Genomic DNA, 13,967 nt, shown 5'->3' with positions numbered 1-13,967 from the left:
TTGGGGTTCTGAATCAAGTAAATCGGGTGGTCTAGCCGACACACGCGTTTACAAGGAAGTAGCTGAACCTAAACTTGCATCTGAACAAAACCCACCCTAAAATGGTGGCTACTACATGTCTTTTATAGTGGGAAACAGCCAGGAGGCGTGGGAGGGTGGAAACCGTAAATTAGAATGGCCCCTAGTGGGCTTTACTTGATAAGTGGTTCTCAGCCCATGACTGGAGGTCCAAACGTCTTTTCGTTGAATCTGCTCGTCTCCTGTAGAGTCTGGCCATGAGGTTGGATCCATATGAAAATAGACATCAAGATCTTTCCAATGAGTACTCATGGGCCTTCAACAACATCTGGAGTCGAGAGTTATGATCAAATCAATCTGGTGCTGCTACGATATCCAAACGTGCACTTCGAATGTTTAGTATGGTCTTCTTGTTGTTTACACCAGCATCTGCTTGATGGTTATCTTGATGACCTTGCACCTAGCTAGTTTCTTCCATGTTCCTAAGCATAAGGAAATCATCACAAGGATTTAGTAGTGCCCCATCCGGAAAAGAAATTGTTTGGACAGCGAGGAACGACTTTACCTGATAATTAAGTTCTCGTGCTTTAGCTCGAGTCATTGATCCTTGTTGTGCAATAGCAATGGTTGTATCAAGCAAGCGATGTCCTCATCAGGTGAACATTCCATTCCATCCGTAGTACTCGAAAAATAAAGTCACCAAGATTCGTGAAATGGTTGCTAGTTAAAGGAAAGAGGAATATAATGCACTGAGCATGAGAAAGCACTTTCTGATATATTCTCTCGTTTGATTCAGGAAATAGCCTGAGGTGCTTTTGTATATATTAATGGTTTAGGTACTTTTGACTCTCAGTGTTACATAGTACATCAGATAGCGCTGACCACTGACCACTCATGGTATAACTGAACCATCCAAGCTACAGTGTTTCGAATCACGAAGTCATGTCCCTGTTCCATAGCATTACTGCTATATGCTGCTGCTAATCTGTGGCAACAAAGAATGATTTGCACACTAATTCCCAATTCCATTTTATTTATTTATTTTGCTCTCTGTTCACTTAAAAATGTTAAGAGTGACTGAGCAGGTACTAACAGTATATGTAGACCTGCTATATGAAATTACAAACCAAAGCTCAAATGCTAAGGTACTCGACCTTATCACTATGGTCAACACATGTTCCTATTACACACATATATATATATGGTAATAATGTCTCATCCGCCAAAGTTCCTTCAGAACCATGGAACGGTACCATAGCTACCACCAGACGACAGAGCTGCAGTTGAGAACATCTGGTCCACTTCGATTTCCATATCAGAAGATCTTTTGGCGAAGCGCCCCTTGATCCTCGGCCGTGCTTCTGCATATGTCTTCCTCGTCGCATAACGTATGGTCTTCTCAAACTTTCTGCTCTTCTTCTTCTCCTTGTACCTGAGGACCCTGGCCTCTCTGTCCATGGAGGTCAAGTGAAATGGCATCTGAAGCGAAGGACCTGACGAGAAGAGGCTGATGGCTCCAGCAGGTGTCAGCAGGATGCCGGAGTTTGGCATGTCTGTTGCTGCCATGTTGTCTGGTACTATACCCACCTCCATTGATGATGAGAAAGATATCTGAGATGGAATCGGCAAATGGTCACTGAAATATGCGAATCATAAGGGCATTGCAGGTGTCATAGACGACCCTGCAATGATATGTAGTTGATGTGGTTTAATTTATGGACGTTAATTCTGCACATGGAAAAAAGGTGCAATCTTTTTTTAACTGTTGCAAAGTACTCCTAAAAGACAAGATGAAGTGTAAAATGGTGAGGATCAATTTGGACTACTTACCTCTAAAATAACATTGAAACCTCAAAACAAGCACATGACAGCATATATAGTGATAGTAATAGTAGTAATAGATGGACTCACGGTGTTACTGATGGAATCTGTGTAAGCACTGACCCTGGCAGTCATGGAGGCAGCCTGCTCTGCCCCAAGAACTCCATAGCCACTCTGCTGCTGCTGCTCATTGGCCATCGCGACCTCTGAAGGCACCAGGTACTCGCTTCCCTCCTTGTCTTCAAATTCCTTTTGCAGCAGCAGCTGCTGCTGTTGCTGTTCTTGCATCCCGTACTGTTTTGGTTGTCACAGTAGCCGGCGGGGAGCTAGGCCCTGCGACGGGTGCTAAGGCAAAGGGACGGGGAGGAGAAGATGCTGCCCTTCTCTTTATGCAGGGCAGTGCATGCATAGCAGGAGTAGAGGTCTTTGGCAAAAGGGAAAGGAAAGGGCGATTCCAAAGCATGAGCATGAGGTGGGTGCAGATACACAGGAAAAGCCGCAAAGCGCCCTGCCAAGTCACCAGATAGTTTCCTTGCCGCCGCCATACCGGCCTGCCTATACACTTTCAGGCAGCTTCATCTAGGAATAATATTTTCTGCCTCGTCAGTTCACTACCTCATCCGCGGGATTGAGGATGCTCTCGTTGCATGCATCTGGCTCATTCCATATGCTTTTTTTTAAAAAAAAATTCCAGTTACCGGGCTTTTCATAAATAATAAGGAGGTAGCAACACAACTAGTTTACAAGCGTGAGGAGCGCTACCTTCAACGGCCTAAGCTGCAAAGGTATCGAAGAGCTAAAAGCATCTTGCTCACTATTTGGTCTTACAATAGGAAGGGGTTGTAGGACTCCCCCGCCCTCCACGCCACCATTTACTAGGTATTACATGTATCCTTAATCTTCTCGAAAACCTCTGGCGCCCCTTTCCTATTTTCCCTGAAAGTTATCGCGTTTCTCTGCTTCCATATGCTCCAAGTGGTCATGATCGCCAGTGAGTGCGCCATCTTGTTTCCCTTGCCTATCAGCTGGGAGAACCAATCTTCAATGTTCAGGTCCTTAAGTTTCTTCACGTACCCCTTCGCCCCCGCGTCGCTCTCCCCCGAGGGCGACTCGGGCGGCGTCGTCGCCCCGTCTTCGGGCCCCTCCAATGTACTGATGATCTTGTACTATGTAGTCGAGCACCACCTGCCCCAAAGAGGGATGAAGCAGTTTGGTAGGAAACAAAATTTCCCTCTACAGCACGTCGACAATCCGGCAGTTGCATGAGTAAGCTGGACTTTGCATGTATCATGACTGACCATTGCATGCTTTGTACAAGTCCTCAAAATATAATATGTGTCCTCCTTGCAGGTGTTCCAGGAGGAAAAGGTTCGGCGGCAACAACTGGCTTATCAAACATGAAAAGTACGCGCAACAGTGGAAAGCTAGAGAGAGGCTAGAACCGACTAGTGGGGCTCGGTGTGTGACCAGGGAGTACCGTGAGCACATAGCATGGCTTCACAGGTGTAGGTATATTAACGCACACAAATAAATCCATAAGCGCACGGATACCGCTTTAGCTTTCACCCGGAGGTATTCCAAGTTTTGTATCCATAGGGAAACGTGTAAGACAAACTACAGTCGAACTTAACTAGGGGTAGCAATAAGGTTAGAAAAAATAAGAGTATAGAGGAGATCACAAAGGTCTTCTAGTTCTAATTTTGGTAAGCTATGTCTTCTATTGTTCAACTAGGGATATTACTAAGGGAAGCACAAGTAGAGTATGTTTCCTATAGTAATTAAATCCTACTAGGCCTACAAATGGGAGGTGGACTACAGAGGATTCAACGAGGCTATAAGAGTCATCCTCGCGAGCTACCACTGATCTAGAATATAGGGTGCATCAGTAACCCGGTCTAAGCACCACGTTTACACCTACAATTACTACTTTAACCTAGAGCGTCCTATAGATTAAAGAACTCAAAGAGTTGTGAACCTGATGAGCAATATAAACAATTACTTACTTGAATCAGAACTTGATTACCAGAGAATCCTCAAAAGCAAGCTCAAGTAGAACTTGGATCTGCCAAGGTACAAGCTGTAGAGTGAGCACCGACCGGTCGGCACCTCCTCCAAACTCTTACCTCACTCTCTATCTCACTATTCTATTTATAAGACTAAATCCTATGGAGGACTAATCTTGTCTTGATTGCTGGCTCTGATCCTAAAGATATGAATTAGAGTTTTAGGGATTTGCTGAGGAAGGGGGCAGGGGCTGATATATAAAGGCCGAAGCGTCCATCGTGAGCCCTTGTATCAAACCGACTTAAAGGACGGCGTAGATACAACATAGGAGGCGGTGGAGAATCGACATTGCGACGTGGAGGCTAACAGGTGGCCCTAGGGGTCGGACTGCTTGCAGGTGGGGCCAGCCAGCCCCACATGGTAGCCCCTCAGCTCCCGCTTCAGTGTGATGTCCTCTGGAGTCCTTTGGAACCTTTTGGTGCCCATTTCACAGCGGATAAGCATGATTAATTCTGACATGTAGGTCCACCTTGACGGTTTTCTGGATAAACCCTACAGAAAATATAGATTCACCGAAACTTGTGGAATTTGTTAGTTTAAACCCCTAGACCTTTGTTGGTAATCACAATTGTGACCTTATATATGTTTTATTGATGGTTTATAATGGTTGTTAACTACCGTCAACAACAGATCCACTAGAACCAGTGTGCATCCACCGGTGTCAAGCATTCCAATAGATGAAGAAGGGAGCGACGACGACGACCCCTATGATGTGATGACAAGGACGAGTGTGTAGCCATAGAGAGCGCCACTTGAGACCTACATGGTAAGCATTTCATTTGAACTATGCCTTCACGTAGGTTCACTTGAAAGGAACATGGTCATGATGATTATGCATGTAATCTAGGCAACTCAGCTACCTCACCTTTCCAATGAGGCCGGAGTTTACCTTAGACATGCAACAGGGATCGAGAATTCATACCTTGAAGAATTTGCCAAGGTAGTACCCCTATGCCTATGTATATTCCTACTCACCCGAAATGTTATGTAAGCACTTCTCATTTCACATGACCATGGTTACAGAAGGTGTTGACATCCTATCGACGGATGGCTCGCAAGTTGAGTTGCATGAGAGCCGAAGATGTACAAGTGCCACCTCCTAGATTCCACCAAGGACGACAAACCCGTACAAGTAAAAGGGCGGCGATTGATAGACCGGAGAGCTCCTGTGCAAGACATAGGGATGAGGAAGACGACGACGATGGAGGTGAAGATGACATCGATGATACAACTTATGAGCAAGACAAGCTGACGGGTTCCCAACTTGTTGATGCTCCTCAGGGTACACAAACTCAGGTGCGTGTGTCATCAGTAACTACTACATGATTTCTGATGGTCCTCTAGCGATACAAAGTCCCTATGTTGTATATGTTTTGTGTAAAGTTTGTCCCAATGCCCATGACAAGGTCAAGGATGAAACGTGCAAGGACATGCTCGTGACCGCTCCGACGTCGGTGGTCCTAATCTCCAACCGACAAATCCAGGTCGCCTACGTCATCCTAGAGAGCCCTTCACGGCTAACCCTTAATCTCAAGCATGCTTTGTGAACTATGTGCTTCTTTTGTTGCCTATGTTGGTCATGGTACAACTATGTCGACTATGTGCTCATTTGGTGGACTATGTTCGTCGTGTGGACTTTGTGAACTATGTCAACTTTGTCGATGACTTGTGAACTATGTGGACTTTGTGAACTAAGTTCGTCATGCATGAAGTATGTGGACTTGATGTTATATGCTATGTTGGTCATGTATTATTTGTCAACTTGTGACACATGTTGGGCATCTATGAACTATTATATGCTATGTATGATGTCTCAATAGTTTTTTTGTGTTAAGAAGTGTGGAAGAAAAGGAAAAAGTCTTGTTTCCAGGCCTATCGCGCTAGACTTGCTGGTGCGACAGCCATCACGAAGCACTGTGCAAATAGCTGTCGTGCTAGAGCCATTGGCGCCACAAGGCTGTCGCACCGGAGACGATGGCGCGAGAAGCCTGTTGCGCCACCTAGGCCAACGCGACAAGGACTCACTAGGCAGACCAGCAATTTCTGGTGTCCATGGCTGGCAGTGTCGCGCCAGCAGGGGTGGCGCGATAGAGCCATGCCACTCTGGCTGGCGCGAGACTATCACACCCTGTCCGCTAGCATGACACTGTCGCGCCAGGCGACCATCCACACTAGAAATGTTTGGCCTGACTGGCGACTCCTTATCACACCGGACTAGGTGGCGGACAGGCTTGGCACTCCATCGACTCCGGCATGACAGCCTTGTCACGCCAATGTGGTTAGCGCGACAGTCCGAGAAATCACCACACTTCAGCCAAATTTTTTCCAAACATACGTCCTTAAAATTGAATTTTCTTCATTTTTTTCCAAACACCAAATTTGTTGGCCGTTTCCTCCAAGTGATGCTATTTTTATGAAACCATTTCCTAAGTCCACCATTTCATAACTTATTAACATTGTATTTTCTTCATGGTTTCAAAACATTGTTCACATAGCATTACACACCATAAGGAGTCAGACCATAACAAGTTCAAAGTATTACACATGATAAGGAGTTTGAAGCATTGTTCGTACAACTCAAGGTCATCATCATCACATACATAAGTGTTCCATCTAGCATATACAACCACTACTACTAACACGAGTCTTCCATCTACCATGAACAAGTACTACCAAATGGCAACCCAAGGTCATTTGCAAAATATGTACAGATCTTGCTGCCTTTGCACAAAAGAAGCAGCGCTATCATATCAGTCCTCCATCTACCATATACAAGACCTACGTAATGCCAAACCTATTGGCATTTGTAAAATATGTACTGCACCTTGTAGGCATCAGTTGAGAGGAAACACTACTCATCGTCCTCATCATCGTCATCGTCATTGTTGATGAGGACATGGCACCTTCGGATATGAACAATGATTATAAGGTGCGCTCGTTCCAACATTTGCATAGTGGATTTGGTTATAATTCACTTGGTTCCACATGTACATGTCACTATTTGATTGTAGGTTCAAATGTGTTTCATAATGGAAGTTCATGGCACCTTCGGATACGAACAATGATTATAAGGTGCGCTCGTTCCTACATTTGCATAGTGGCTTTGGTTATAATTCACTTGGTTCCACATGTACATGTCACTATTTGATTGTAGGTTCAAATGTGTTTCATAATGGAAGTTCATCAAAGTTGAACTTTCGGTTCGTCGGCAGCCCGACAGTGCCTCATTGGGAAGGCCATAATTCATCCATCCGGAGTGCGATCCAGGTCAATGAGCACTTGATGGAAAGCTTGTTTGATAAGCTTTCAAATAGATCTGGTTCCATCTCAATATCACGTCGGCAAGGCCTCCAAATCACCAATATATTCTGTCGCTATTTCTGGCAGGAGCTACACTGTCGTCATGGGCTTGTTAGACATCCTTGGGACCCAGGCCCAAGTTGGAGCACGCCCCAAGAAGATGGAGAACGCCTAAGAGATGGCCTTGGACGTCCTCCTCCTTGGCCACCACCTTAGGAGGCCAGCAAGGACGTCTAAGCCAAGCCAGAGGCCTAGTCCAATCCGAGTTCGAGTCTGCCTCGGTCGTCAGGACCAGTCTGCAATAAAACGGACGCCCAGGACGCATCCGAACTCCATTTTTTATGATCCACATATGGATGGAAAGATAATTTCATAAGGAAACCAATGGAAGTGGTCCCACATCAAAATTCCATCAGAATCAATGGAAAATCATCGAAACAAGTTGACATCCAGAATCTGTCACGACGCTGCGTCGTTGTCTTTTGGGCCGTTGGGCCTTGTAACGTGTTGGGACACCTTTAGGATGTGAAGAGGGATCCTTGGACATCCCTTAGGCTATATAATCAGTAGCCACCACCTACATTAGGTTTTGGGTTTTGTTTTAGATCAATTTGTCATTGAACAGTCGCCGTTATCGGTTTGCAAGACCCCAACTTCGAGTGCTTAATCATTCATCTACAATTGTCACTTTAATTGAGTTGCTTTTTATCTTGTTCTTGCTTGTGTTCTTCGATTCACAGCAGGGATTAGCCTTCTTGGCGAGGTCAATCGGATTGTGACACGGTTGATAACCAGAGGAGACGTGGTGCTAAGGTTGCAGGGTTCGGGTCTTTGTGATCTGAAACCGGATCGGTGTGTCGCTCTCTGAACAAATCGTTGTTTATCTTGATCCTGACGGAAGATCGGGACCCTCGTTCACATTAATTGTCATGGTCATCGTCATCGTCATCCTCCTCCTCCATGGGTGCAGGGATATGGCTGTGGTTCGGTGCATCATCGGGGACTACAAGAACGAAACAATGTCTCATTGGCAACAATTGTAAGAAGATGCACAAGTCGAAACAAATTTCTAAATCAATTACTCACATAAGCGATGATTCAAATGCCTGTGGAAAAAGGCCATCTCTCTAGCATCCTCGGCCTCCTTAAAGTCGTAGGCCTCCTTGTTTTGTCGCTAGAAGCTCATCAACTCAGCCTCATTATTGTAAAAATTCAGCTGTCGACTAGTCACTTGAGGAAAGTCCTCTAAAATCCTGTTATGGGTCTTCCATGATGGCATCTCTACCCCGTACCTCGTCCTCACCTCTATCTACTTCTCCTCCCACATCCAATGCTTCATGTCTTTTTCGAGAGGCGAATGTATCTTCAGCCTCTCTAGTTACTCTCCACGACTAGGGAAGTCCTCCCAATTACATGTCATCCCCACCAAAGCAAACACAAAGCAATGAGCAAACAAACCGGTGGCCTATGTTCATGTAGTAACTTCACTGGTTCAGTCAATTCACCCATAACTCAAACGGCCCTCCATAAGCATTGCCACAATAGTATCCATATCCTATCTCGGATGGAACAACTCCTTAGCGAGCCTTGATGCCACACTTGCACTTACGGTCCGGCATCTTTGTGCATGGCCATGGCTTAATGCCTGCTTCAAACTCCGCAAATTCATACTCAGAAGGCTAGTGCGATTTGGGTCCATAGTTGTACTCCTCAAAGTCACAAGATGAGAACCCTATCTTCAAAAACCAAATGTTCCAAGTGTAACATTGCATGTGCAAAGCGCATACAAGCTTAGAGATAGATTGCTTTCATGAGAACTTACTTAATCTAGCAATCCACAGCGATAGAAGACAGTGAATGCTCCACGTTGGCTGGGAGTAGTTAGTAGCGCAGACAGTCCACAATTGCATTTAGGAGGATTGGCTAGACGGCGCATAGCAGCGTCAACATTCTCCGCCTCTGTCATTTCTAGAGGGTTCGGTGGCAGCGGAACTTAACGAACAAATTCTGAATATAGAACGCTGTTCCAGGGGTCATAAGGAAACAACATAATCGATAGATTGAACATTTCATCGTCGTCGATCCACTGATAGAAGCTGCATCCCTCTAGGTAGGCATCAAGTGTCGGGGGACGATACTTAAGTTGGCAACAGTTGAAAGCACGCCCAGCTGATGCGGGGTGCCTTGACTGCTTCACAAATGCTGGTAACCCACAGTAACACAACGGTGTTGGCTCTGCTGGTAAGAAATGATCGATAGCACCATGATCCTTCGGATGGTGCACGAATTGGTTGTTATTTGGAACCGCCATTGAACCTGTTACAAAGTAGTTCAACAAAGTAAAGATATAAACCAATACTATTACACAGTTCAACAACAGTTTCCATCTCAATCATCTCTATAATCATGTAAACCCACGAAGCCAAACCCTAAAACTAACTTATTGAATGTAAATGATGTATATAAATATATAGTCGAACTCATCTATACATCTAATCACCAATAAAACTTCAAATCACACACTTCCAAGAAAGTTTACTAACAACAGTCCAACCCATACTGCTGTCTAAACCAGTGCACTCAAACCCTAAAGCACTGGCAACTAAAACCAATCACAAAAATCATAAAAGTTTAACAAGTACAACATGAACCATAATATATTAGACGTGATTAGCCAAAGCAACTTTCATTCAACCAAACAAAAGCCAGTATTGCACATAATAGTGTAAACCAGAGCAGTATATAAACATCAACTAAACAAAAACAACAACAGAGGTGAGGAGTCATACCTCATGCACGAGACCATTCAAACTTGAAATACAAATGCAAACTTGATCAAAGGCAAATAGAGGATGGGAGGAAGAGAAGAGAGAGAAGAGAGTAACGTGAGCTCGCCCGAGCTCGCCCAGAACGAAGGGAGAGAGAAGAGATGGAGGAAAAAGGAGGCGGGCCACGGCCTTATATGGGCCTATCACGCTGGAGTCACTGGCGCGACAGGCCGGGGCCCACGCTATGCCACGCCAGCTCCGGTCAACCATCGACGCTAGCATGGCTCCCCTTGTCGAGCCAGTGCATGTGGCGCGATAGTGTGGTACTGGGTCAATTCTACAAATATTTTTTTGGATTAGTATTAAAATACTGATTAAAAAAGATTAAAAATAAAAAAAAATCCAAGACTACCCTATTGGTGACGGTTGCCAGACCTAAGGGGCGGTGGTGCTTCTTTAGTGAATTTCCTCTAATTGCAGTGTGTGTAACAGTATCAGGGAGCAAGTTCCATGGACATTAAATGCATAGTGATTTAGCTGGTTTTTTTAGTGAACTAGATTTGTGGTCACGAACATTTAAGTTTAACCAGAGATGATAAGCTGTATAAGTGATCAAGATTCGTGAAATGGTGAACGTTCCATTCCATCCGTAGTACTAGAGAAATAAAGTCACCAAGATTCGTGAAATGGTTGCTAGTTAAAGGAAAGAGGAATATAATGCACTGAGCATGAGAAAGCACTTTCTGATATATTCTCTCGTTTGATTCAGGAAATAGCCTGAGGTGCTTTTGTATATATTAATGGTTTAGGTACTTTTGACACTCAGTGTTACATAGTACATCAGATAGTGCTGATCACTGACCACTCATGGTATAACTGAACCATCCAAGCTACAGTGTTTCGAATCACGAAGTCATGTCCCTGTTCCATAGCATTACTGCTATATGCTGCTGCTAATCTGTGGCAACAAAGAATGATTTGCACACTAATTCCCAATTACATTTTATTTATTTATTTTGCTCTCTGTTCACTTAAAAATGTTAAGAGTGACTGAGCAGGTACTAACAGTATATGTAGACCTGCTATATGAAATTACAAATCAAAACTCAAATGCTAAGGTACTCGACCTTATCACTATGGTCAACACATGTTCCTATTACACATATATATATATATGGTAATAATGTCTCATCCGCCAAAGTTCCTTCAGAACCATGGAACGGTACCATAGCTACCACCAGACGACAGAGCTGCAGTTGAGAACATCTGGTCCACTTCGATTTCCATATCAGAAGATCTTTTGGCGAAGCGCCCCTTGATCCTCGGCCGTGCTTCTGCATATGTCTTCCTCGTCGCATAACGTATGGTCTTCTCAAACTTTCTGCTCTTCTTCTTCTCCTTGTACCTGAGGACCCTGGCCTCTCTGTCCATGGAGGTCAAGTGAAATGGCATCTGAAGCGAAGGACCTGACGAGAAGAGGCTGATGGCTCCAGCAGGTGTCAGCAGGATGCCGGAGTTTGGCATGTCTGTTGCTGCCATGTTGTCTGGTACTATACCCACCTCCATTGATGATGAGAAAGATATCTGAGATGGAATCGGCAAATGGTCACTGAAATATGCGAATCATAAGGGCATTGCAGGTGTCATAGACGACCCTGCAATGATATGTAGTAGATGTGGTTTAATTTATGGACGTTAATTCTGCACATGGAGAAAAGGTGCAATCTTTTTTTAACTGTTGCAAAGTACTCCTAAAAGACAAGATGAAGTGTAAAATGGTGTCAAGGGCCGTATGTGGAATGGTGGCCGGACCTCGACTACGGAGCTCGTAGTCGCGCTCCGTGGTACTACGGCGGGGTTATGCCCCCTCGCCGCTCACACTCGTCGGGTTATACCCCCTGACTCGTGGCTTAGGAGAAGGAGGAGGAAGATTAGATGTAAACTCTTTTCTTGATTGCAATTGTCCTCTCGTACATGCATATATGGCCGATGGCCCAGCTAAACATGGCAACAAACTAAAGGAAACAACTCCTTAATTCTAGGATCTCATAACAGAAACTATCCTAACCTCCCATCCTAGCCACTGGTGGTGACCGCGTCCTGCTCAGCCTGGGCGCCGTTAGCGCGCTCTGCAGCCCGCTCCTGGGCTCGGCGTACATCTCGGGCCCTCCTGCGCCTTGTGTATGTACGACCGAACATGACATCTCCCTCCCCGCCGAGAGTCAGCTCGTCCTCGAGCTGGAACGAAGGGTACTTGGCGCGGAATGCTGCAGTGTCTTCCCATGTCGCGGATGCAGCTGAGGCCCCCTTCCACTGGACCAGGACCTGGGGCACGCCGTTTGCAAAACGGTATCGCACCGCCCGCTCAGGTTCTGGGTCGATGGCGCCGTGCCGAAGAGGAGGTAGTGGTGGAACGGCGTCCGGCGGCGGTCCTTGGAACTTCTTGAGGACGCCCACATGGAAGACATTGTGAATGCGGGCGCCGGCTGGCAAGTCGAGGCGGACGGCGACCTCATTGATCAGCTCGACGACGCGGTATGGCCCGAAGTACCTGGGCTTCAACTTGCCGGTGGATGCTTGGGGCAGTGAGGACGCGGCGCGGTGATGAAGGCGCAGCAAAGCCCAGTCACCGACCGCGTAGCTGACTTGGCGATGCGTCTTGTCATAGTGTCGCTTCTGCATTGCTTGGGCCTGCTCCAACCTGCAGCGAATGTCAGCGAGAAACTCCGCCCGTTCCGCCATGTTCTTGGCGACGGCAGGAACCCTTGTCTCACCCGGCTCATAGGACCGGATAGATGGTGGATCACGGCCGTAGACGACGCGGAACGGGGTGTCCCGGAGCGACGTCTGGTACGCCGTGTTGAAGAGGAACTCGGCCCAGGGCAGCCACCGGAGCCACTGCTTTGGACGATCGCCCGTCAAGCACCGAAGGTACATAATGATGACTCTGTTGGCCGACTCCGATTGGCCATCAGTCTGCGGGTGAAAGGCAGAGGACATGTGCAGCTTGGTGCCCGTCAGTGTCATGAGTTCCTGCCAAAATGAAGATGTGAAGACAGTGTCCCGGTCGGAGACCATGGACTGGGGAACACCGTGTAGGCGAACTACTTCCGCGAAGAAAGCTTGAGCGACGGATTCGGCGGAGTAGGGGTGCGCCAGTGGAATGAAGTGACAATATTTGCTGAAGCGATCCACCACCGTTAGGATCACTGACTTGCCGCGGACGCGTGCAGAGCTTCCACAAAGTCAAGAGCAATGTCGGTCCACACCCCTGAGGAACTGGGAGCGGCAGCAACAGCCCTGCTGGGTGCAGGTTGCTCAGATTTGTACCTCTGGCACACAGCGCACCGCGCACCTTGTCTTGCACGAGCTGCTTCATGTTGGGGAAGTGGAAGTCCTGCGAAGACGGTGGATGGTACGCTGCACACCCTCGTGGCCGTCCTCGTGCACCGCCTGTATCACCTCCTGGAGCAGCGGCGACCCAGCCGCGATTTAGAGCCGGCCGTCGTACTGCAGCATTCCGTCGACGACCGACCATGGGCTGGAGCGGGCCCCGAGGCGACCTCCTCATGTAGAGCAACATAGGCCGGGTCCTCCCTTTGGGCCAGGCGCAGGCGCTCAAAGAAATCGAAGCGAGGGCCAGAGATGGCCAACAGCTCGATGTCCTCAGTGTCGCGTCTGGAGAGCGCGTCGGCCACAGCATTTGCGGCGCCCGGCTTGTAGTCGACGGAGAAGTCGAACCCGAGCAGCTTGCCAACCCAATGATGCTGGGGTATGGTGGCTAAGCGCTGGTCCAACAAGTACTTCAAGCTGTAATGGTCCGTCTTGACGGCGAAGCGGCGCCCCCACAGGTATGGACGCCATGTGGCGGACTGCCTGAACGAGCCCGATGAGCTCGCGCTCGTACGCCGCGAGTGCCCGATGCCGTGGAGCCACCGGCCTGCTGAAGACCCACTGGGTGGCCCTCCTGGAGGACAGCGCCGAACCCGTGGGAAG

The 13,967-nt window shown here is 47.1% G+C and overlaps 2 protein-coding genes across 3 annotated transcripts in view; both read right to left on the bottom strand.

The window, feature by feature from the left end:
• Positions 1–1,112: 1,112 nt before the first annotated feature.
• LOC136533224 (zinc finger protein HD1-like) lies at positions 1,113–2,302 on the bottom strand. 2 transcript variants are annotated; one of them, XM_066525796.1, is made up of 2 exons: positions 1,930–2,302; positions 1,113–1,629 (listed from the first exon to the last, which is right to left on the bottom strand). In XM_066525796.1, the coding sequence occupies exons 1-2, from the start codon at positions 2,125–2,127 to the stop codon at positions 1,252–1,254; spliced, it is 576 nt and encodes a 191-aa protein (XP_066381893.1). In that variant the 5' UTR covers positions 2,128–2,302; the 3' UTR covers positions 1,113–1,251. The 2 variants fall into 2 exon arrangements, with proteins under 2 accessions (XP_066381893.1, XP_066381894.1); XM_066525797.1 differs by having other exon boundaries at positions 1,963–2,302.
• Positions 2,303–12,047: 9,745 nt separating this feature from the next.
• Positions 12,048–13,967, bottom strand: part of LOC136533227 (uncharacterized) — a 16,217-nt gene continuing 14,297 nt past the window's right edge. Inside the window, exons 2-3 of the mRNA XM_066525800.1 lie at positions 13,434–13,938; positions 12,048–13,206 (exon numbers count right to left, since the gene is read on the bottom strand). Coding sequence (XP_066381897.1) covers positions 12,048–13,206; positions 13,434–13,938 — 1,664 coding nt within the window. The remainder of the gene's footprint in view (positions 13,207–13,433; positions 13,939–13,967) is intronic.

Source organism: Miscanthus floridulus, unplaced genomic scaffold (genome assembly GCF_019320115.1).
Source record: "Miscanthus floridulus cultivar M001 unplaced genomic scaffold, ASM1932011v1 fs_815_4_5, whole genome shotgun sequence".
NCBI classification, from domain to species: Eukaryota; Viridiplantae; Streptophyta; class Magnoliopsida; order Poales; family Poaceae; genus Miscanthus; species Miscanthus floridulus.
This window is presented reverse-complemented; position numbering and strand designations above follow the sequence as displayed.